Source organism: Bactrocera neohumeralis, chromosome 2 (assembly GCF_024586455.1).
Source record: "Bactrocera neohumeralis isolate Rockhampton chromosome 2, APGP_CSIRO_Bneo_wtdbg2-racon-allhic-juicebox.fasta_v2, whole genome shotgun sequence".
Lineage (NCBI taxonomy): Eukaryota > Metazoa > Arthropoda > Insecta > Diptera > Tephritidae > Bactrocera > Bactrocera neohumeralis.
Genome location: NC_065919.1, coordinates 89,523,478 through 89,549,861, shown reverse-complemented (window position 1 = coordinate 89,549,861; position 26,384 = coordinate 89,523,478). Strand labels below are relative to the sequence as shown.

The 26,384-nt window shown below is 38.5% G+C and overlaps 1 protein-coding gene across 2 annotated transcripts in view; it reads left to right on the top strand.

Annotated features, from left to right (window-relative positions):
- LOC126751480 (uncharacterized) overlaps positions 1–26,384 on the top strand; it is a 65,151-nt gene that overhangs the window by 16,505 nt on the left and 22,262 nt on the right. For both annotated transcript variants that reach the window (XM_050461785.1, XM_050461784.1), the window contains 3 exons: positions 11,357–12,267; positions 12,451–12,586; positions 23,239–23,372. In XM_050461785.1, the coding sequence (XP_050317742.1) occupies positions 11,422–12,267; positions 12,451–12,586; positions 23,239–23,372 (1,116 nt within the window). In that variant the 5' untranslated portion in view covers positions 11,357–11,421. The remainder of the gene's footprint in view (positions 1–11,356; positions 12,268–12,450; positions 12,587–23,238; positions 23,373–26,384) is intronic.

The window sequence follows — 26,384 nt, the reverse complement described above, 5'->3', positions numbered from 1 at the left end:
CTAACACCAGTTGTGAAAACTAGCGCCTGCAGGGCTGACTGGGGTCGCTACCCGAAAGTGCAATTTAGCCACATATTTGTATTAATTAGTACCGTATTTCATTAAACGAAAGTAAGTGTTAAAAACGAAGCCAACATAAGAAGCGCATGAAGTATAAAGTACACTCATATTAATTTTATGTAAATCAAGAGCTCTTGCTGGTGCCTTTTTGTGGCCTTGCGCATAATGCCTCGCAGGCGGTAATTAAAATTTTCATATCTCGCGTTACCTACTAAAAGAAAGTGCTTGAAAGAAAGTGTACCACCAGCTTACGCTTGTCACTTTTGCATTGTGGCAAAAACGCGCTCATAAAACGGAGTAGATTTACTACCGACACGCCACGTACTCATCAGCAAACAAATCAACTGCGACATGCACACGTCACTCTCCTTTAAACACGCCGGTGCAACTATGTACATACATACATCCACACATGAGTACGCATGTGGTGCTTGTAGGACATGTGACATGACGGGGCACATTTTCAATAATGTTATATGCACATATCAAGCGGGCGTCGACGAATCTGATGTGACAGACACTTGAGTGACATTCCTGCACAAGCTCACTGCCAGCTTACCAACCTGTTAGGCTGCGGGCATGACTGAGTTTGTGTTTCTCCTTGCATACATGCTACGGTGTACGCATACTCATGCACTTACTACATACAAATATTTTATGTGCTCAATTAAATAGCGGTTCTTTTTACTCTAAACTCTGCATAACCGTTTGGGGTTTTTTAAATGCATTACTTAATGGTATTATTAACTGTATACCAGGAAGAGGATCGCTTCATGTTTAAGGTGACACTGAGTTAAGGGTTTATATCCAAGTCAGGAAAACCGCTCTTTTGTGAAGAAGAAACATAAAACAATGTGAACTTACTGGACTTAACAATCGTCGGTTCATTTGGAAAAATTTTAGATTTCCCAGATTCAGTAGGCCATCCGCTGGAGGACCTCTGAAAAGAAGAGTCTGGCGTTGAGGAAAATTGCTATGCTTACAATTATTACGTATCGAAAAGAATATAATATTTATAAAAATTAATATCGTGTTGGATTAACTAACAGTGGCATGGGAGACAAGCCGCGAATGCGACGACTGTTTGTTTCATAACCGGAGATACTTTATATTGTCCTCGGTCGCAACCAGACCCATATCCTTCGTTTCCTTATAGTACTTGTACAATATGGTACCTTCTCAATTTAGCTCTGAAGCTCGTATTATTTTTTCCAGAAGCAGATTGAAGAAGTTGCACGCTAGTGGGTGGCCTCGTTTGGTATCGAACGACTCGGAGAGGTCCTTCCCGATCTCGACGTAGCTTTTGGTGTTGCTCAACGTCAGCTTACACAAAGTCTCCGTTTTTGTGCATTGGCCATATCTTGAAAAGGAGCTGATGCATGCACCTTCTCATTTTTTCGCTTTCATATTTGAATAGTTCATCATAGTGGGACAATGGATTATCTATTCCATCGTTATCGCCTGTGGAATCGGGTTCGGCTTCTCCTGACTTAATGGCAGCATTGCAGCGGTTTTGAAACCTGCCGTCAGTCACTGCAACTTTTCGTAAAATTTTCGAGCATTACCCCTGACGGCCAGCTTGTCAAGCTCTTCGTACTCACCCATTTCTGCCTCTTTTTTTATCTGAAAATGCGTGTCTGCTTCCCTCTTCAGCTCTCGGTCAATCCATCCCACACGTGTTGTAACTTATACTTCAGGGTTTCTTGGAAATAGAATCAGTAATCATATTTCTTCAGTAAGAATCAGACAAATCCAGTATGATCAAAAATATTATTTTTTATTGAAGTTCGCATCCACAAAAATTGTCTCATACGTACAATGTCCATAGAGAGCTTTAGTATCCGTCATCGACTGAATACTTTATAAGATTTAAGAAGGCTTACCCAGAAATATTTAGCATATCTTAAGAGTTCTTTGAGTACCATTAAACTCTCCGTTCATCTCACCATAATTTGTAATTACTTCTGTTACGTAAGCTATTGAAATAAGTTTTAATTTTTCTGTGTTCATTTAAGGAATGCAAGGAATACAGAAAGTATTTTGCTTTTGACATACATACATTTTTTGGTACACAATTCTTTCAATTAGGGTTTCATCTGCTTCCTTATTTTTTGTTTGCATTAGAAGTTTGGTTGGCTTGAATTTTTGTTTGCAGGCTGTTTCCTCTGTCACAGCCTCAAGAAAAACCACAGGTGTGGGAGTGCAACCCTGCACGTGCTTAGTCTGCATATTTTTTGTGCATGTGTGCTTAGTATATTGCTGAAGCAGGTCGTTTTTTGCCAAGTGAAGATGGCATTGCTTAACGAATGGTTCACTTATTACCCACTAGGAAATCTGGATGGATATTGAAAACTGCATTGATTAGGAAAAATTTTTATTTTAGTAAACGAAATTGGTCTGATTTTATCTCATTTGGGTGTCTGTTATACTTATTCTGTGTGAAGTAAGCCTTGAGGGGAAAAAAGTACACACCAAGTCATCTATATTCTAATGTGAATTTAAACAAAAGGCTGTTGGGAAACGTTTGTACTAAATATGCTTAGACTTCTTCGTTAATACCACTTTAAGCTTTATTTCATTTTTAAATTGCAAAATGCATTCGTCAATGCCATTAAACCGCTGGTCCTCGCACAGCTTGAGCACTTGTAGGTCGCCTGTATCCTCACAGAAACGTGTTCACTTTTGTATTTACCAAGAGACACACCCGCTGGCTTCACAAAGCTATTATGGTTGGCAATGTAAGCAGTGTTGTATGTTTAAACTGTTGCGTCGTCGTTTTAGCTGTTGGTGCCATAGCCGCCGGTCGCTGTTTATGCAGTGCCATCAAACGAGTATTTGCACACACGTGGCAATCGTATGCCATCGCACTGATACCCGACCAAAGCTTAGTTGACAATTGCATGCAGACAGTCACACAAACGAATTTATGTACATACATGTGTATACCAAAAGCCCTTCTCATAAAAACGAAAGAAATACACTCGGCTTCTTTCACCTTCTCCATGATTTTCGCAACCGCCGATATTTTATGCTCTAGCAACATGTTGCACAGGGTGTACAAGTTGTTTTTAGCTAACGGTTCTTTGTAGCAACTAAAACTAATCGAAAGAGGTATAATCCAAAGTTAGAATGTCGAGAGTGGTTGATTACTAGCTGTTCTTCTGTCTCTGTAAACGGAAAAAGTTGAAACCCATTTTTGGAGTACATTATGAAGATCGGCATTGAATATGGACGAAATCGAGCTTTTACCGAGTCCACAGAATGCTGTTGCTCGAAAAATAATACACAAAACGCTGTGCGGCCATCTCCTGTTAAGCTGCAACTTTCAGAAAATGTATGACAGTAGGCTTTTAAGATGATGCTTCAAAAATAAACGACGCTTGATTTCATACTCTATAAACAAAATGGTTTGACAGTGCAGATTTCATATCTCACAAAATTATCTAACCGTTAGAATTTTGATTTTTTTATTCTCATATGATTCCATCTTATCAAAAATATGAGAATTCAGACAACTGACATACTATTTATTTCGGCTTTTGAGGCGGTTACAATCTAAAATCTGGTTGCTTCCGAATTAGGATATGGCTTTCTTTTTATATTTGTATGGAACTTAATTGAATCAACCACTTTTTGTCATTTTTCCGCTAAAGACATTATTCCATTAGTGTAAAATTTTTCTGGTTTCTCGGCGAAAACTGCGACAAGTAATTTTCACAGTCTTCTCTTGAAGCCAACTTTACTCCATTAAAGGAGTTCTGCATTGCCCGAAAAAAATGGTAGTCCGATGGTGCAAGGTCAGGGCTATATGGTGGATGCATCAAAACTTCCCAGCCAAGCCCTCCCAGTCATCAAATATGAGTATGGTCTAGCGTTGTCCTGATGAAAGACGAAGACCTCTCTGTTGATCAGTTCTGACCGTTTTTTCCATTGCTTGCTTCAATCTTATCAGTTGTTGACAGTAAAATGTAGAATCAAGCTGGAGCAGCTCATAGTGGATAATTCGTTTCTAATCCCACCAAACAATCAGCATTACCTTTCGAGGCGTCAATCCTGGGTTCACGACCATTTTTTGAGGTTCACCACTCTTGGACCATGATCTTTTTCGCACAATATTGTCGTATTTGATCCACTTTTCGTCTCCTGTTACCATTCGTTTCAGAGATAGTCCGATTTCATTTCGTTTCAGCAAAGAATCGCAGATGTTAATTCGGTCCATTAAATTTTTCGCAACATCGAGCTTCTGTTTGTATCCAGCCCTTTTTAAATGCTTCAAAACCGTTTGCTGATGAATGTTAAGTTCCTTTGCGATGGCATGGCTGCTTATGTGACGGACCTGGTCAAGCTAATAATAATTCTGAAAGTGATTCATCTTAAGTTTGATTAAAAAATTGTTTTCAACAATTGCTCTTGGTGTATTTAAATTCAATACCGCTAAGGGAACGTGTAGACACTCGCTAACATACTAGCTATACATAACCTCGAAAACGAACAGCATCCACATATCCGCTATCCTTGGAGCACACACCTCCTGCAGTTCCACGGGAGCGCCCGGTAATCCTTTATGGTGGTCGCATAGCCTCGCGTTTGAGTGATTTGAATGCTGAGCGATGCGCTGCCGCGCCAACAACAGGTAACACATTGCGTCAAGCGGAGGTTAGCTTGGCATATATGGTACTTAGCATCCCGTACAAGTGCTGCAAAGATGTACAAACGTGCAGTGTAAAAATGTATTTGCACTCAGGCACATCTCTTGCCACCCAACTGCTTGGAGTTTTCCACTTGCAGCTTGAATTTTTTGCTCGTCACTGAGCTATTTCATGGCATTTGATGGCGGATCCACACGAACGCACCGTGACATTTTAAGCAGCAAATCGAAATTCCAAGTGCTGCCGTCATTCAAGCAACAGAGTCGAGTGTTGCACAGTGCTAAAGCGCCGAACCCCAGACCCCAGACCGCAGACTTGATGTGCAGCTGTCAAAACTGCATTCAGCTGACAGATATTTCCCATCGCTGTCGCTTCCATGGCAGGCTAGTCACGCGTCTTCGTCGTTGAGCAGCAATGGCAAGCGCAGGAGCTCTCATCACAGTGGTTACAAATGTCAGCGAATTAATGACCTTTACGTGCGTGGCCGCTGACACACTCAACTTTTTGGATTTTTCGAAATTCTGCTTTATTGATGGATTCGCAAATGGACGTTACACACATGCCAAGACAAACGGATATTGAACGGATTGTGAGTTTCGAAATTTCGACATTGAAACTTTTGTGTTAGGCATGATACTGTGAGCTGAGCTGCTGAGATCGCTTATTAGGCACTTAGCCCCATTTATGGGCGGCATATGGAAAGGTTTAATGGAGTTGTTTTCTGAGATCATATTCTTCGCAAACTAGGTTGGTTAATGCTGATTTGTCCTACTGGGCGGTTATCCTAACTACCGGGAACCCCTTTAATACCCCTTAAAATGTATATAAAATGTTACATTGACTACATCATATTATTTTAGACTGTTCAGCATGTTGGCGTTGACGTTAATATACAAAAATTCTGAAGTGCTAGCTAGCAACTTTGCAACCGCCTTATCTAAATAATAGAAAACCAAATAAAAGTAGGGAAATACAAATCAGCAGCGTTGCAATATTCCTCCAACTACCTTGCAGCTGTTGCACGTGAGACACATCTGTTTACGATGACTGCAGCTAGCAAAGTACCATGATTCCAGTGAAAAAAACGGCAAGACTCAATGGCAAGTTACAGCCAACATGCTCATACACCTCACACCAAACAAAAGTTTTCACTATGGCCAACCCGTCGAAGCTCGGATTTTAAGGCACTTGTAATCAAAGTTGTATGGAGAAGAGTGAGGTGGACACATCCAGGGGCTTTCCTCGATTATCCAGCCTTTGCAAGTCTGAGGCTGAAACATCTCGTTAGTCTTACCTTCGGCGAACCAGAAAACATAGCCGAAATGACATAAGCCATCTCAACAAATTTCTGATAGGCTCATAACGCTTTTTTGATTCCATCAAGATTCAATATACGTATAGGAGTTTTTAGGTATCACAACGGATCGGCGTTCTATGTCGTACAAGTGTTAACCCTTTTAAGATCGGCCTTCTAACGTAACTTCGTATTGTAATTTTTACACTTTTTCTTTTACAAAACATGAAACTGATATTTACATCCCTACAGCGGCATTTCCACGTTTGCTAAAGTCATTCTTTACACTGATATCTCTGCTAGATCTGAAACGAGCTCTTCTTCGCATTTCTCGAAAATATTATCTGGAATATTCATTGCAAGTTTAGAATTTACGCTGATTGACTAATGGATTTTATGTGAAGCCGTTTTATTAAAAATATTAAACTCCTGCGCTCTTTTAAGCTAGCCGTGGATGACAACCTTTGTTTGACCACCATCGTCTAATCGCTTCGGTATTGTCTGTACTCATATACATATTTCGTAAGTTTAGCTATATTCGACAGTCTAAACTTAACTACCGTAAACATAAACCTACTTATAACTGTAAATAAAACCATAGAAGTTGCGCGAAGCCCTTTACTTCAGCAGCTCAGTTTTCCATATTCCTAATGTTCCGTCGGCAGCATGCAGCGTGGGAGGGGGCTTTGAAATCCTCAGGTAAACCCTTTGATAGCTGGCTGCTGATACACAACAAACAATGCACAACGAAAACAAATCGGAAGCTCCATTTCGTTGCGAACACAATGGCCGCTGAAATTCACACAAAACATATTCGGCAACAATAAAATTGGCTTGAATGCTCGTCTTATTGTCTTCGGTGTTAAAATATCCTTTCCACGTTAGTGCCACAAGCAATCTTGTGACGCTGCCAGAGTCCGCAGGGGTTGGAATGTGAGAAGCCGTTATAAAGCGGTGTTGTCATCAACAGAGAGTTTTACTTTTCGTGGAAGTGAATTTATACTTACCTCGAGTATTGTACAGTTATCAGCATTAGCGGCGGCATTTCGGTTATGTGCAAGAGGAATGTGTAAGGTGAGCCTTTGTGGAGGGTGTGTGTGTGTGTGTGTGTGTGGAGCCATTCAGCAACGGTATGTAAATGCAGTTTTTTTGCTGCTCTACTTTAGTGAAATTTTCAGAGCAAATGGAATATCAATGTGAAATGGGATAAGTTATTTCTATTGTGATTGCGCCGATGCATTGCAGGCTAACTGATTGTAAATCTACATAAATATGTCATCACTTACGTAAGTATGGCATGTGCTGTAAATGTCTTGTATTTGTATGTATATTAAGGGAACGCATAGCTTCCTAGGAGGAAATTCTACTTTCGCCGAAGACAAACGAAATTCTGATTTTTCATAGAGACTCTTCAATATTTAATATAATTTTTGGCGTAGTACAAATATAGTCACTATCACTAAGCACGTCCTGTGTGCGACCGCCATTTTGATTGATGCCAAAGCAGTTTTGCCTAATAACCGCTGAACAAGTTAATGTCATCAAAAAACTTTTAATAAAATTCGAAAGCTGTTCGGTGTGATGTTATTTCGAACTCTGGTGAATTTAGTGAAATTATTTTAGTTAAGAACTAGTAATTCTTCTCACTAGTTTGCATTTCCTGCAGGGATAGTCAAGCCATATATTCTTAATGTTCTATGGTGTGGCGTGTTCATTCCGAATTCACTTAGTATTGGGTTATTTATCGGTTGCAAATGCTGCTATGCAACATTACAAATGTAGCAGGGCGAAAGTTTGCTGCAAGTACTGGTATTTAAACGCCTACAAAACATTAGGAGTGCTGTGAGTATATAAAGCAATTTAACATCCCTCTACACTTGTTATTAAATGAGGATTAGAAATTCAGAGTGAATTCAAGTTCACTATGAAATGCTGAGTACTTCATCATATTTCCGACTCTATTTGTCCGTTAAAAGAATGTTCATTAAAACAATTTGAACTGAAAGATTTTCCAAACTTCAATATTCAACATATGTCTTTCTTTTCGATTAGCATCGATAGATTTTTAGCTGGCAAAGTGCACCTTCTACGCTTCATATATGTACATTTTCCCCAATATTTAAAAGCGCTTTAACGCATAAATGCACATGACTTTGCCGAGAGAAAACACTCTCACTTAAGTGGCTATGCAGAGTGCGGAATGCGCCAAGTACCTTCCACCGGCTGACAGCTGCCAAGCTTTCGCATTTCGAACACTTTGCCTCAGCTTACGCTCCACTGGCTTAATTTTTGCTTGCTGCTCGATACTTTCGCAACGCCTCGGCCTCATGCATTTGGTCTACTTAGTTTGCTGTTGCTGCACAAATTATACTTAAGTAATTTATTGGTCCTTAGCCGGCAGCAGCGCCAAGAGTGCCACTAACATATGCTTTTTGTTGGCACAATGCGCTTTATATTCCTTACGCTCGCTCGAATCATTTCAATCACAGCTCGACAACTTTTCAAGCAGTTTTTTCCCACTCTCTTACTTCGAAATGTTTTCTCCACATTCTCGCATTCACCATTCGGCAGCGGTGGCTGCTGCTGGCAGCTTTCGCCTTCACTCTTGACAGTCATCAATTTGTTGTCACAATTCAATGCTGCAGCAAGTTGCAAGCAGTGGGATTAACAGAATGGCACTTAAACTTTTACACCACTTCAGTGGAAAGTTGTGAGTGAGGTCAATAGGCCTATATCCATTTTTATTATACGCTTTCCATTAACGCGACTGTGTTTGCGTGTGCTTTAATGCTACTTTAGTCTGCGCTCCGCCTGCTCGGCTTGAGGAAAATAAATCACCAGTTTTTCGCAACTCTTCAACCAAGTTGAGGGCAAAAAATCAGCAAATAAGTTGCTAACAATTGGCTTGTAATGCCGAGCTTTACACTTTACGCTTTAGCAAGTTTCAATGGACCACTTGAGCCAATGTTGTTGTGCACACTGAAATGTATGTTCCAAGCAAGCTGCCAACTTCAATACGGCAGTGTGGGTATATTTGCATACGTGGTATAACTAACGCAGTGTGCGAGTGTGTGTGTTTTGGTGGCAGCGAAAGGCGGCTGCTGTTAATTTTAGTATGTACCAACAAGGGAGCAGTGTGCATCATTCTTCCCAATACTCGTATATTCCTATTGCTCTATTCGGCAAAAGCATGGTCTTAAATCAAGGAAGCTTCGAGTTTAGAATTTTCCGCTTAGAGAACTGGTTCACGGAGTGATAACGTCACGACCATATACGGGACCAGCGGCTAATTTTTTTAAATGCAATTGGGTGCCAACTTGTCTCCATTAAACAAATTTGAGATTGGTTTAAATATATTAGTTTCGTCCATAACCACTTTCATCGATTTAAACTGAAAAGTAGTTTCGATTATTCAATCAATGAAGGAAAGGAAGGATTTATAAGAAACTCGAACGCAAGACAAATGATGTTTGTATAATTTTGCTTTACAATTTTTACATTTTTTTATTTTTTAATGGATTTTGTGCATGCTCGTACGATTATGAGCAATTATTTGAAAGCTTGGGTAAAAAACAGGAATATTTTAAAATATATTAATGGTTGAAGCGTGATTATTTGAAGACAAAAATTGTTTCTTATGTATTTTATGACTCAATTAAAAATTTTAGGAAATTTGCTACTTTTTTAAACAGGTTTACGAAAACATCGTAGGAGACCATTTTGCAGAACGTTCAGTTTCCGACAAAATCTATGAAACGATATATTTTTTCAAGTAGTTGGAAGGGAGATACGAATTTTTCTGTTTAATGATAAGAAAAATAATAAACAACTGTGAGGTATTAGCTATTTAAAGATATCTTACCTGTTATCTCAGTTACTAAGTGAAGGTGTGTATGGTTAGCCAAGGCATATGAGTAACATGAATACCAGGTTGTTCAATAGCTTTTGTCGTTCGATAAGAGAGGGGGTTGCTATTACTTTTTGGCTTGCTTTTTTTAGTTTTGTTGGTACACTCTTCATACGTATGAACGTATGAGAAGTTTCATTTCAATCTGTCAAATTCATTCCTTGTTTACAAGCCATTAAGTGTCGCCGATTCACAGTATTTTTTTTACAAAGGAAAATATTGAATATCGTGCAGTGATAAAATTCTTGTTTTTGGAAGTTGTAGCACCAAAAGAAATTCACTAACGAATGTTAAAGGTTTATAATTATTGTTCACCTACAATTGGAACAGTAAAAAGATGGGTTGCTGAATTTAAACGTAGTCGTACAAGCCTTGAAGACGATCCCCGTGAATGACCTCCAAAAAGCGAAGAATTAGTAGTGGCTCTACACATCTCATTAGACAGTGTGAGCCAAATTTTTGGTTTTAGAAAGCTGTGTGCACAATGGCTGCCCCATTCGCTAACAATGAAACAAAAACACATTCGAATGCGACTTTCTCAGCAACATTTGGAACGTTTTAAAAATAATAAAGTGGATTTTGTGCGTCGACTCATCATTGTGGATGAAACTTGGATCTATCATCATGATCCCTAATCAAAACAAGAGGCTAAAGAGTGATGTGTACCTGATTGTTCGGTTTCGAAACGAGTTCGTGTCCGGAAATCGGCCAAGAAGGTTATGTCATGAGTTTTTTGAGATGCGAAAGGAATTTTACTTGTGGATTACTTGCAAACTGGTGAAACAATTAATTCTGAATATTATTGCAACCTTTTAAATCAGTTGAGGGAAAAAATTCCAGAAAAAAGACCCGGTTTGCAGAAGAAAAAAAAAAACCCTTTTTCATAAGGACAATGCACCGTGTCACAAGAGCATTTTGACAATGGCTAAAATCCATGATTTAAAGTTCGAACTGTTGGCGCATCCACCGTATTCACCAGATTTGGTCCTCAGCGACTTCCATTTGTTTCCAAAACTCAAAACATGTATGCGTGGCAAGCGTTTTTCATCAAATGAAGAGGTCATAAAAGCTGTTGAAGCGTATTTTGCAGAGCATCCGGATTCTCACTTCTGGGATGGGATCCACAGATTGAAGAATCGTTGCAGCAAGTGTATTAGTGTTCAGGGAGATTGTACTGAATTGTAAAGCATATTTTGAATCATAAATTGTATTATTCTTATCAAACGACAAAACTTACTGAACAACCTGGTAGAAGGTAAATTTGTTAAAGCTAAAATTTTCGGGCGACCAAAGGGAGAACTTTAAAAAATGGGTGCTTGATTTAGGAGGAGCACTTTTCAGGCAGAAATGCTCTCGAACACAAAACACACGTAATATTAAATTAACACACAAGTTTTTATTAAAAAATGTCCAAAATTGGTTTGCTTTCCGTTCCTTCCTTTCCAGGTCTCGCCGGACTGCGTCTGGTGAAGGTCTCAATACCAGCTTTCAAATTTCGGGGTGAGTCTGCCATGCTCGAATGCCAATACGAGTTGAATCGCACAGGCGGCCCGCCATATTATGGTGGCGTCGGCAGCAACATCGGAAGTGAAGTTTTAGTCAGTGACGCTGGCAACCGACATCGCAGTTACACACGAACGCGCACACGCACGAACACACGCAACCGTTATGGCGGCAATATGCATTTCTTCGATGCACATCACTTTGTGGCCATGAGACCGAAATTTAGGCGACACAAACGTCAATACTCCTACCAGACGGAGCGACTGCAAATGCATCAACAACAGCAACAGCAGCAAGAGCACCAGCAGCAACAACAATACCAGCAGCAGCATCAAACCTATCCATATCAGCCATCGCAAAGTTATAGCAGCAGCAGTGGGAGCAGCAGCAGCGATATAAATGGCGCTGGCAGTTATTATCAGCAGCAACAGCAAAAGGAAGAAGACGAGCAACAACACTACCCATATCAAACGCAGCGCTCTCCCTACGGGCATAGCGTTTATCGCGGCGCGGCCTTCAGCCAAGCGTTGGGCATACCCGGCTTCAGTAATAGCGGCGTCAGCAGCAGTAGCAGCAGCAGCAGTGGCGCGCATGTTGGCGCCAGTACCTTCACTAGCGGTGCGCGTGGTGCGACGGCAGAGGGGTCGTCGCATCGCTACAAATTCGGCGACGGCGTCGATGATGACGAGGAGGCGGAGGAGGAGGAAGATGACGCAGTGGATGATGATGAGGACGAGGACGGTGAGGCGCTGTATGCCATAAAATGGTACAAGGACAACGAGGAGTTCTATCGCTTTGTGCCGAAAGCGCGCCCGCAGAAGACGAGTTATCGCTTTGATGGCATACGTGTCAGTGTAAGTATACATGCGAAATTGGCGAACTCTAATGGCAAAGGAAATTGGAAAACGCGCAATGTGGATGTGTGAGTGACAGTGACACACCTCCACACTTGCTGCTACATAAAAGCGTCTGCAGTGGCTTTATTCTTTTCACAATTTAAATTTCTTTATTAAAATTAATTTTTCTATTATTCGCAGGAGGAGCACTCAGACAGTTGGCGCGTCTTTCTGCGCGGCCTGACGCTCAACTCTTCCGGCGTGTACCGTTGCGAGATCTCAGCGGAAGCGCCCAACTTTTCGTCGGTGCAGGGCGAGGGCCGCATGGACATCGTATGTAAGTACCACATAAAGAGTGTTCCTAGAATGATTTATGTAATAGCAGAAGTTTCGAAATGGAATACTGAAGGCCATTTCGACTTGGGCATTTCTTTTAATTGAATTGAGGTATTTTATTTGATATTTTGGTTTTGGAATCTAAGGCGATAGAGCCTCTGTGATGGAAAGTGATAACCTAAAGTGGTTCTAGGGCACATCTAAATCCTTCTGGATGTTATTTTTAGTGTAATTGAAATAATTTGAAAGGATTTTTCCAGCTTCTATGTGATTTGGCACTTGTTGCAGCAGATGCAAGCCGGGAGAAGCTTTCGCTTCAAGCTTTAATAACCAAGAGAGTGAAGCAGCTCTCCTTAGTGCAATCAATTTCATTTTATGAGCGAGATATGCCTCTTTAGCAAATTGCCTTCTACGTAAGTCACTCGTTAGGTGGAAATACTTTTCATCAAAATTTATGCCCCACACCGACCAATAGCCGCCTTTCAAATGAATTTACGCAGAAATGCAATCATTCTCCCGGAATTTCTAAAATTAATTTCCAGATTTATTATTCGAGAAATCCAGAAAGTGAATTTCAAATATTTCTTGTTATTACCGCACTTAAATAACAACAAAACAAAACAACCCCGAACCGAACGGCACCGACCGAGCCACCGCAGCACGCATTTGCATATGTATGCGGGCCACAAAGCAGAAATTCAGCAGCCAAGTGCGTACATTTAAATGAATTATGTGTGTGTATGAGTGCGTGTGTGTATGTGTGAGCGAAATCAAAAGGCTTGAGTGCATAGTTTTGCACAGATTGAAGCCCAGCAGAGCTGCAGCTTCCGGCAGTTTTCGGCAAAATATCCACTCATACATATTTATTACTTCATGGCTTGTGTGTGAATGTGGGCGTGTATACGTGTATATGTGTGGGTGCGTTGTGCATTTGTTTATTCACTTCAAGTAACAACAATTTAGTGCAACTAACCGAGAGTATCGATGCGATTTTAGGAAATTTTTCAGCAAGCAACAAAGAAGAAGAAGAAATATGCCAAACAATTTGCAAGACAAATACAAAAATGCAAAACGGAGGAATAAAAGCAAAAGTTGGCAAAGATGCTGGGGCAATCTGTGCAGCGGTGCATTTGGTTGATTGCGCCAAAGTTTACTTTAAAATTTATGCAGCTGCCACCAGCCACCAGCCACCAGCCACTGCTCCATATATTCGCATTTGCTCACACATACATACAAATAAATGTAGGTACATGCTGGTACATAAATGTACGGCTTGAGTTTGTGCAAATGAGAAATTCACTTTTTTACAAACATACAGACAAACTTAGAATTCGACATAAATTCGAATTCGGCGTTGTCTTCTTACCCGGTTTGGTTGGTGGAAAGGGCATAAAGTTTTTATTCGGTAAATGTTTGGTATGAAGAGACGATGAAGTTGGGATTATCACTTAAAATTGGAAAACCCGCACTGAAAAAATTAATTATTAATGAAGTTGACAGAAGGATCCATTCCAATTATGGAACTCTAATGTCATATGGAGTGCTTCTTAGTTTATTGGAAAGATGTTTGATCACGCAACACGATCCCACTACCTTCTATAACATACAACGTTGTTCCTTATACTGTCAAATAAAAGAAAATATCGAGGAAAAAACATGTACTTCAGTTTCACCGAAACTATCGCTTAACACCCTTCACAAACGCAAAAGATTCCTTAAAAGAACTTGGTTTCGATGTTTCAGTTTGTATGACAGCTCTTATATTGTAGTGGTCCGATATCGGCGGTTTCTGATTATAGCGATCCTCCAACTTTTCTATACCTTTTTTTAGTACGATTTGCGCTTTGCTTCAAAATAGTCCTCAGCTTCGGCATTCACCTCTTCATTCGGCGAAAATGTTTTCCTCCAAGCGAGCATTAGTTTGAAGTCTGAGAACAGGAAATAGTTGCTCAGCGCCACATCTGGATTATACGGTGGAATCGGAAGCAATTGAAAGCCCATCGTTTTCATTGACTTGTGACGCGTTGCATTGCCTTGGTGAAACGGCTCTTTCTTTTATTTTCAAATGAGGTCGTTTTTCGGGGATTTCGTTCTTCAAAGTTCCTTTTTCAAGATAGTCAATAAAAATTATTTCATTCCAAAATACAGACCCAATAATTTTGCCAGCATACTGTTGCCTTTTTCCATCCTTTGGAGCGGGTTCATCGTGCTCAGTCCACAAGGATGACTGTCGATTGGACTTCGGAGTGAAACGATGGAGGATGGATGGATGTTTCATTCGTTATCACATATCGGCGCAAAAACTCGAGTTTATTTCGTTTGCACATCTCCAAAAACTGCTTTGAATAAACAAATCGTCATTGTTTTTGGTCTAAAGTGAGCTTGCGTGGCACCCACTTTGCACAGAGCTTTCTCATACTGAAATATTCGTTGCTCTACGGTCATCCAAAATTATTTTGTGGACTGTTTTAATGGTTTAATTTTCGGGGGTAGTGTCCGGAAACTTGTGAAACTCGTTTTTATCAATTTTTTTTTTATAATAACAAAAGTTGCTTTACTCAAAATGATGATGAAACTAATGATTCGACAGCTTTCAGATTTATACACGCGCCTTTTGTAAGTTAGGGCTAATTAAATATCTGTAGGCATCCATATGTCAGGCTTTTCAATCACAACATCAACGCTTGAAATACCGTTTTTTGAATATCAGTTCAATTGCTTTGACAATAGATATCCCAGAGATCGATAGAAGTTCTATCGGATATCTCTTCTAATATACGGCAGCATTTTTTTTCAAAATAAATGAGATCTCTCTTAATAAACTTAATATACACATTTAGGTACAATGATTTCAACCCAAATTTAGGAGAGAGAATTTAAGAATTCATTCAGTGAAATTTTCTCAACTGAAAACTACAATGTCTTGATCATAATGGAGAATATTTGGGAAACAATAAAAGTATTTTGAACGTCGGCAAGAGGTTCCTATTGCGGGCCAAAATATTTGAATACCAAACATTATTTACTGAATTATATAGAATGAGTTTCAGAAATTCTTCTATTCCTGATCGTAGAGCACGAAGTATAGTTTCTAATTGGAGGAAAGGACAGGAATTGCACAAATGAAGTAAGGCTTATTTTATGACCAATATAAGCTTGCTTAGAAATTTAGACCCTAATCGAGAGGATAGTGCTTAAAATGTGTTTAACCCAATATTAGCAGTTTCGTGCTGGCCGAAAATGAAAGAAAAATCTTGGATTTTGCTAAAAAAAAATTAAAAAATAGACTTTAGTCAGACTTTTGTTTAGCGCTCGAGAAGACATCCTTCAAAACTCAAAAGAAGAAAATGATTCCGTCGAACCTTTTACTATGGTGGATGAGCACATATTTAGAAGTCTGCAAGAAAATTTCTACAACTTAGGTCAATATCACAGATATTATTCATTCAAAGAGTGGGATAGCGCATGATACTAACGTGTTCCGTTCATTCAACTAATCAACGCCAAAGATAAATTAAATTCGGCTAAGTTTGAATTGCAGAGAAATTCGCTAGAAGGCTCCAGTTTTGCTTACGAAACTGTTCGTGGTAAATCACTCAGCATGAGCAATGTCGCAGCGTGTATTTATAATCTGTGCTACTTTTTGCGGATTTTAATGTGCTTCGTCGCACACACACACCTACATGGCAATGCGCTCTCAGTGCGGTGTGGTCACTTAATTTGCATTCGGCTTAACTTTTTTGCTTTTCGCGCATTATTATTTGCATTCAGTTCATTTATGCGGATGTCGGTTTTTTGTCTGCGATTTTCAAGTGACTTTTCACACACTCCTATGGACGCCGGCGACCGCCGCGACCCATTAACGGTCAGCGGCAGTGCTGTTAAGCCCCGGAAATCTGCAGCGCAAGCGAGGAAGTGGGTCGACAAGTGCCTTGCGGCGCAGGGGATGCGGTGTGCGGCTGCTGTGTTATCACGCAAGGATTTGCGGTTAATGTAAGAGTGCACTTTGCGAGATATGCGAGTGCTTCAAAAGTCAATATTATCAGATTTTATCCGACGCGATTTTTCGCACTCAACAGTTGGCGCACGAGTGTGAATGTGAGTGTGAAATCGCCACAGGTTTCCCTGTTAAAACCGGCAAGTAGGCGTGTGTGTGTGTTTGCAAAGCTCAATTTATATACTCATTCAAGTATTTGTTTAAACCTTGTTTTTTATTTAAAGTGCATTAATGCGGCAAAATGTTGGCTGACAAGCGGGAAAACATTCCCGATTAAAAGTGTAAAATAATAACAAGTCCTACAACTATTAATAGTTACGTTAATTGAAGGAAAGTAAAGTTATTAATCAGATTACTTACGTAATAGTTTTAAGAGAAAAGTAAGGCAGGTTAAGTTCGGAAGCAACTGAAAATTTTATACTTTTGGAACTATATAGATATGAATAGTAGTAGTTTAGATATACGGAAAAAATTTGTGGTAATATACCATCAATCACGGGACCTTAGGTTAGGTGAGGTTAGGCAAACAGTCTTGTTTCTAGTAAAGCCACGAATAATCCCACTTGGATTGCTAAACCTGCTTGTTCATTGTGATGCCCGGAACTCCTCAGTATGTATGACCGTCGCATATTGACAAAACGTCTAGAGCCTGCCACAAATTTATTGTGGCGGCTAATATCAAAGCAACCGCGATGTTTCAGTCTTAGTTTAGCTGGATAGCGGCAGAGAAAGTGTCTTGATGTTTCCAATTCTTGCAACTTTGACAAGTTTAATGCTCCAAAATATTTAGCCTCAACGTGTGCGTGCCAATGGGTGTCCAGTTAGGATGCCTATCATTGTGGCGATGTGGGCATTGCTAAGAATCAGGAGTTTAATGGATCTTTTACGTTCCAATCCTACTAGTGCTGGTTGCTGGCCAACTCTTGCTGAGTTCGCGCGATGCCCATTAGACCAGCGCACCTGCTAGTTTCCATCCTGCTGGAATGTGGGTATGGGTGCCTGTTCTTGTTAGCTTATCGGCTTTACATTTATTGACAATTCCACTTGACCAGGCACCTATACAAGTTTAACATGAAAGTAGCTTGCAGCTACTGCTAGTGAGGTTATGCACTCCTTGACTAGCTTTGAACTCACTCTCAGCGAGCTTAAGTCTTGTATAGCAGTTCCGCTTTCGGAGTGAATGCATACCTCTCTAAAACCGGCCGACTTCAGAGAAATCCATCTGCTTGGTGGCTGCCACCTCTGTTTGAAAGTTCCCGACAGAAGAGCTTAATCGACTCGCCTAGAGGTATTGTGATCGAAATCAAAGCATAAATATAAACAAAGAGCAATATAAATAGAGACTAACCGTGCGATTCTGTAACTTGAGACAGTCTCAAGTCTCTAAATTTGAGATTTTAAGTTAGAGACAATTTTTGAGACTTGAGATGATATTGCTATTCTGTAAGTGACAGTCACAAAATCTATTACATTTCATTATTCAGAGATGTTTTTACACTTGAATGAAAATAAATATGTCGTTAACAAATATTAAATTTTCTATAACATAGTCAAAAAACATAATTATCAATGAAAATAAAAATATATGTTGACTTTGTTTCATAATATTTACGAAATTTATGTAAAATTGATTTATTTTTAACCTTTTCGTGTTTGAGTTGCTTACAAAATATAAAGAAACGACAATCGATTAATATTTATGATGATCTCTATTCAGTATATTCAAAATGGCAGACAAGAGTTCTTTTTAGTTTTGTGACCAGCTAACTACCAGGTCTCAATATTTTGAGACTAACGCTAGAGACTGTTTAGTGAATATTAACTAGTCTCAAATTGAGACTTTGCCTCAAAATGTCTCAAATAGAGACTAGAGACTGGTTACAGAATCCCGCTTATGCAATTCAGGTGTTATGCTAATAGCATATGGATACTTGTATGCTTTTTCACCATTTAATAGATCAAAATCGATAATTGTTGTTCGGAAACTGAAGAATACCTCAAATTCGGCAATTTCAGGTGCTTGCGAGTACAAAACGATTAAAATTGTCTCTTATTAAATAACTGAAATTATAATTTTCACAAAATGAGTGTAAAATTCATTACGGAATTCATTCATACTCATACTTAGCCATTGAATTACTAAATACACATTTATACTTATTAAAAGTAATCACATCTTTTGCGAATCTGCAAGTAATTTCTGCTTAAATACACTTTCTCCACCTTTAATGTTGTCATTATAAGTATTATCTATAACTGCATTGTTTGAACAGAACTTATGTTCTTAATGAGAATTATTAGTTAATGCCTGAATAGAATGCATTTGAATGCATGGAAAATCGGCACGTTTGCATGGAAATTTCAACGAATTTGAGAGCTCCGAAGTGGCACATCCACCGTTGCGCAGTGCGCTCATTGGCTTCCGACATCTGTGCTGCAAGAAAAGCATTAGCGCATTCGCTGTGTGTTACGCAACGATCGATGTGCAATATGTTTTAAGAGCGGTAGGGAGACAAAAAATTCAATATCTGTGGGATGGTATGAATGAATAAAATTTTTTTTTTCAGATTATTAAAGGTGAATATTTTCTGCGTTGTGTCACATACTTTTCGATTTTTTTTAGCGCGAAGAACACTTTGAAAATTTCAATTGTTTAACAAAAAATTATGTAAAATATTATTATTTAAACAAATGGATCTTGAAAAAATATCTATAATATAGCACAACCATTTTCTTTGACTTCACAAAATGTTAGCGATTTATCTCTAGTAGTTTATGAGAAAAAAATTTTACAATTTTATCATGCTCTAAATTTCAACCTTTAATAACTTTAACAAAAAAAAAAGAATTTTGACGAAATATTTATATCACTGGGTATGCGTCTGGTCCCCTTCCTAATGAACTGCTAATTTTCAAAATCGGTGATATTTCGAAATTTTCGTGGACCACTTGACGTGGTTTGAACCAGTTGGCAACATAGTTTCCAAAACTTACGTATTTGTTGCTTAGTACATTCTTCATACGCCAATTGTTGACATATTGTCTTCAGCATGTGTTCAGGATTCATTTCAACAACTATGGTGGCGAATTCCTTTGTAAAATTGGCTACCAAAAATAATCGGACTAAATGCTTAACTCATTGAAACACAGATTGCAAAGACTTGATGAGTGAATTCAAGATTCAACGGTCCCCACAATAGATATGTACAACTTTTAACTATATTTCTTTATTAAATTTCAGTTCCAAATTTGCTCTATCCTCAAACAGCGAAATATAATAAAATTGCTCTCCTCCAATGATTCACTGGCAACTTTAATCATCACGACCCCGGCAGCTTTGCTACTTGGCATTATAACCTAGAAACAAATAGGCTTACTGTAAGCACATTCATATATTCCTTGTGTAATCATATGGCGACTGGTGTGTAGTTCAAAACGCTTGGCATTCGCAACCGGAGTGCGATCGCGTATCGGCGCCCTGTCGCGTAGTTCAGAGTCTATTCGTTGCACGTGCTCCCCAATACGCCACGCCAGTTGTGCGAACAAGCTCAATTTATGAATGAATCCATGAATCGTTGTCAATGCTAAATATTTGTGAGAATTTTATCACGTTGGCATGTTATATACATATCCTTTATTATATACATATGTATGTATATATATTTATGTGAAAATTGTCCACCTCTTTTACAACTGCAGTGCTACATTCAGCATGCACGGAAAACCACTCATTCATGAGCTTGGTTGGTGGCACAGTGAATACTCGTTCATAAAGTACAGTGGTGGTCATATTGATTGATTCTAATACAATAATTCATTCATTATTCTAATTATTAAATCATTAAATTAGCAGAAAATATGGGAAATCATCTAAATATTCTATTTGAAGCCGATAACTGCTAATGATCGACTTCGACTGTTTTTTGGCTTAGAAAGAACTATTTGTAAAAAATAACAATAGTCTTAAAAAAGACAATTAATATTTTCACTTTATTTTTTTTATAAGTCATTTATTAGTATTTGAAAAATACAGAAAATAAAAACCAAAAGGAAAAAAGTTCAAAATTTTAAAGGTTAGAAGGGGATAAAGTGAGAACCTCGCAAATTTAGCACTTGACCATACCTACGATATCAAATCTTCTAGCAGATAATGTCGCAATTTCTCGAACTACGAAAGAGTTGGAAAAATTTTGTTACAAAATGGCGTCTGCCGAATAAAACAGTTTTTGTATCACTTTACTGCTTTGATTTTAAGAAAATTATCAAAAATTTAAATTTTGGGGATATGCATACTTTCAGACATAGGAAAGTCCATGAAGAAGACCCTATAAAAACTTCAGTTAATCAATCCAGTAGAACCTGAAAAATCATAGGTATCGTTGGGAAAACGATAACTTCGAAAAAAGCTCGAAAAGTTTCAATTACGGCCGAACCAGTTTAGATGCCAAATCAGCGAAATATCGATTCCGAAAATAATTTGAATTTTGAAAAATCCTCATGTGGACGTGTTCTTGAATAGTTAAACTTTAAAAATATAAAAAAAATAGTATTTACTTTATAGTATTTGGTTTAGTTTTGGCAAAGTTCTTTTTTTAAGAGGTTACATGGGTTTATGGGTTTCACAAAATCGAATTTTTTTATTGTCTTATTAAATTCCACAAGAAGTTTACCCGAGTAACAGTTTCGGAGATACAGCCTTGAGAATTTGTGCGTTCGAAGCTAGCTGGGCTAAGTGCGCCGTCTTTAAAGGCGTTTTTCTCGAAATTGTGCTTTTGAAGTCGGTTGGCAAGATATCTCGCAAAAATTATTTTTTGCAAAAATGTTTGCCAAAAATCCAATTTCCATTTTTTTTCCTTTGTCCAAGTTCTAAGACAAATTTTTAACTAAAACACGTATTTTTCACTTTAAATGATCCTATAAGGAGGTATGCTGCCAACGCAGGCGCATCTTTTTTCCGAGGGGTCACCGGTAATGGCGTTGTAATGCCCGAGTTTAAGATATTTTTTTCCAAAAATTTCAGAATTTCTTTGTTATTGGTGTATGTTTCAAAAAATAAAGAAATCTAAAAAAATATTTCATTTTTTATTTGAGAAGCAATTGTTTTTTACCCGAGGAAACCCATGTAAACTCTTAAATTGCTTAACAAAAATCCAATTTGTATTGTTGAAAGAAGTGAACTCCTGGATGTTAGAAATCATACGCTGTTACCATTCGTATCTTTTAGCCACCACTGTAGTCCTTCACACAATCACACTTACATGTGTGCGCTGAAGACGTGATGTGATTTTCAATTTGTTGCTTTGGAGTTTTTCCTCGTCAAAGCAACAAATTTATGTACTGTGAAGAAAAGTGTCGAAGCGTGTGAAATACGATTTGAACCAAACATTTGAGGGTGGCGGTTGGGGGTTGCGCGCTAAGTTGCTGTGACACCTGCGAGCAGCACTGATTTTAAATCTTGTAATTTTTCAGATCACATGGAAATAACTTCGACACGCGGCTACAGAATAATTTGCATAGCGGCTTGGCGGAAACTTATAGTAAACTAGGGAAAACGGCATTGCAACTCATTTGTAAGAAAGTGTTTTTCGATGTAATTTGCACATTTGCGAAAAAACATATATTGATCAGCTGTGAAGTTAAAAACAGTTGGCGAAAATCTGCGACAAGTCATTTTCACAGGCTTCTCTTGAAGCCAAATTTATTCCATTAAAGGAGTTCTGAATTGACCGAAACAAATGGTAGTCCGATGGTGCAAGGTCAAGGGTATATGGCTCTTAGGCTCTTAGTTCCAATCCCAGCAAACACTCAGCGTAACCTTTCGAGGCGTCAATCCTGGCTTTGCGACCATTTGTTGAGCTACTTCACGTTTAGACCATGATCGTTTTCGCACATTATTGTCGTATTTGATCTACTTTTCGTCTCCTATTACCATTCGCTTCAGAAATGGTTGGATTTCATTTCGTTTCAGCAAAGAGTCGCAGATGTTAATTCGGTCCTTTAAATTTTTCACAGACAACTCATGTGGTACCCAAACATCGAGCTTTGTTATGAAGCCAGCCTTTTTTAAATGGTTCAAAACCGTTTGATGATGAATGTTAAGTTTCTTAGCGATGTTATGGCTGCTTATGTGACGGTCCTGATCAATCTTTTCCATAATTTCATCGACTTTTTCAACGTTGGATCGACCAGAGTGAGGTGCATCTTTCACATCAAAATTTCCAGAACGGAAGCGAGCGAACCATTGTTATGCTATATGAACTGATACAGCATCATTTCCGTAAACTTCACACATTTCATTGGTGGCTTGCGTGGTATTCTTCCCTTTTTTATACAAAAATTTCAAAATATGGCGAATTTCGTCATTATTTTCACTCATTTTTGAACAGCTGTTTTTTTGGTTAAATGAAGCTTAAAGTCTCATCTTTCTAACAATGTGTTGGTAGCACCGTATATCTACGATTGCAACGACATCTATTGACAAAATACAAAAAGACTTTTCGACTACCCAATATATCCGTCACAATTGATACGATTTGAAAATAATATTATATATCTTACTTATTTATCTTATTTTGAATCAATATTTAATTTAATAATATATATTATGGACTTTAATAACATTTAATTTATCAAACTCTTTTAATTTCACCTTGCAGTTTTGCCCCGCGATGGTCCGCATATCCGAGGCCAACAAAATCAGTACCAAATAGGTGACACCTTAGCGTTGAACTGCACATCGGGAAAGTCACATCCAGCATCACGATTGCAGTGGTTAATTAACGATCAACCGGTAAGTATTTTTCACAAAAAGTTCTGTCGTTTTGATAGCAGACTGAGCCATCTTCTACTCGTTCTTGTATTTCTATATATTCAAATATTTAAATATTTTGAGTATTGAACTAAAAACCGTTTCAGCTTATACTTGTAGTTATCAGTGAATAATGCATATCGGCTTAAGTTTTTTTATACATATACCTACCAAAGTGAGTAAATTGAACAAAATGACCTCACAAAGTTGAGTTGATCAACTCTTCCTGGCAGTCTCTACTGACATGGTCTTATCATCGCAATAATTTCATCACCATGACTGATTTCACCAGGAAATCAAGTGCTTGTTCTACCTTTGTCTTCCTTAAGCTTAAGCCATTGCTCAACTTGTTCACGTCTACTCGTACAACAAAGCTCTCGCAGGCAGCTGCATGCGCTGCGAGCGCGCATAAACCAATTTCCTCTTAGCTGCTGGTTGCGTTTTAAAAAGTTCTCTCGTTACTCATAATCCTGCGGAAGTTCATTGATTGTCTTCAATTTTATTTTTATTAAATTCTTATTTTATTCTTTGTATTTGGTTTCGTGTCAGGTTTTTTATCTTTTATTCTTCACTCTGCACTGTTCACTTTTCAATTTGCAATTGATGTGGCGACGGCCTCTGCAGTCTACTTTATGACGGCCAATCAAACTTTTAAGCCAAACAAAACAATGTTTGCAATTTTTACAATTGTTCCACTTAAATTGCGACAGATGGCTGCACCGGTTCGTTCGCTTTTTACCTTAGACTCGCACGCTTTGTAATGGTTCTCGTTGTTCCTCCGTTCTCATGCTTCGTATTTCATTTTTGCTCTTTGTTTTGCCTTTATCTGTACTTTGCCTATTAATGTGCAGCACTTTTCTTTTGTTCAAATGTTGTTCATTCATTTGTTTCATACTTCATTGCATTTCCATTCCGATTGCTGGTTTTCTGCATTCCACTCTGCCTCCTCCTTCAGCCAATTTATGGCGCATAGTTTTCATTTCTTTCACATTTAACTTTTACTCATACCAATGTCTCTTGGTCGCTCACAAGTAATTCTATTGTACTCAGCCATCATTTACATTGTTAAATTCAATTGCACAATTTCGCCGTGAGTTGTGGATGGGTCATTCATTATAACTGCATGTAATTGTCAATATTTTTTAACATTATTCCTTGTCTCGTTTGTATTTGAATTTACCTAGGAGAAAATTAAATTTATTGTCCAATCGAAGCGCACAATAAAAGAATGTTGTACATACAATTCTAATTTATAAATATATCCGCAAACATGAGCTGGTGGAAACCTGTTTTAAAAGCCATATAGTAGTCAACCATAAGATAACTTTTTTTTTTATTCAAGTGTCTGTAAGTATTTAATTTCGCAGAAGCCTTCCCAAAGCTGAACATTGCTTGAAAAATAAACTTGCAGCTGATATTATTCTAGATACAAAAAAATTAGAAATTATATTTCGTCTTTTCCTACACCATTTTAGAGAAACCACCAAAGAAACTACATTAATTAGGACGATTCCTAATAGCACTGAAGCACTGAAGGTGGCATTTCCCAAGCTCTCTTGTATCCCGTTAGTAGCGAACAGAGATATGGCGATCGGAGACGGCTTTCGTTTTTTAAATTTTAACGAGATAATTTTTAAACCCAGAAGGATGTTGCTTCCAATTTATTATGATATATAAGTATATATTGATAAATATACTTACGATTACACTCATGATAAAGATCTATTTGATCTCAAAGGAGATTTTAAGTATACCTGGGGGTACTCACAACCCGTCGTAAAGCATCGTAAAATCGTAAAATTATAAATGTTTACACTTGTTTAAAAAAATTGTTCTTGGATTTCATACAAAAATGAGTTTACATATTTACATTTATCAATGCTATGTTAACTTATAACTTTATGAGACTTGTGAACACCAAAACTATGTACTATTAGGCCAATAAAACGCATGGACCTCCTTATCATAATATACTGTCCAAACTTAGGTTTGAATAATTAAAGCACTCTTCACTCGATTCTCCGGCAGTTTCGCCATAGTATTTATACACATTCCGTCACCACTAATGATGTGTTTTATGGATGTAGAGTCCTTACCTACGTTGTCAAGCATCCCTTTTGGGCGCTCTGCTTGACGACGTTTTTGCAAAAAGTTCAGGTATTTTAGTATGAGTCAAGCATTGATCCGCCTCATATCGAAAACATTAGCCAAAATGAGTAGAGTTCATCTATTAGAGATTTCGGCATCCGCTGTATTTCTCTGATGCCAACACGGCGCTTTTTAAACACTGTTTATTTAACTTATTCGATTTTATCATTATTGACATACGGAGATCAAAGTTCTTCTTCTTCTTTATTGGGGAGTTTACAACAGCGCGCTACTCGGTTTTCCCTTTTTGCTTCACCTCCTGGTCTTTCCAACGGAGTGGAGATCTTCCTCTTGCTCTGCCTCCTTCTGCCAATGTTGTCGTATATTTCATACAGCTCCTTGTTCCATCGAATGCGATATTCTGCAGCTCGAATTATTTTCTCCAAGAGTAGATTAAAGAAGTCACATGAAAGAGAGTCACCTTGTCTCAAACATCGTTTGATATCGAACGGCTCGGAGAGGTGCTTCCCGATCTTGTCAAAGCTTTTGTTTTGCGGTGTTACCAAATTCAGGAAACGCGGCATAAAGGCAGCTCCTGTCAAAAGCAGCTCGGATATTTTCCAAGATTTGGCGCATAGTGAATACCTGGTCAGTTCTTGATTTACCAGGCCTAAAGCCACACTGATAAGGTCCAATCAGTTTGTTGACGGTGGGCTTTAATCTTTCACACAATACGCTCGATAGATCCTTATATGCGATGTTGGGGAGGCTTATCCCACGGTAGTTGGCGCAGATTGTGGTGTCTCCCTTTTTGTGGATTGGGAAGACCACTTTCAATCATCGGGCATGCTTTCATCCGACCATGTTCTACAAAAAAACCGATGCATTCTCCTTATCAGTTCTTCA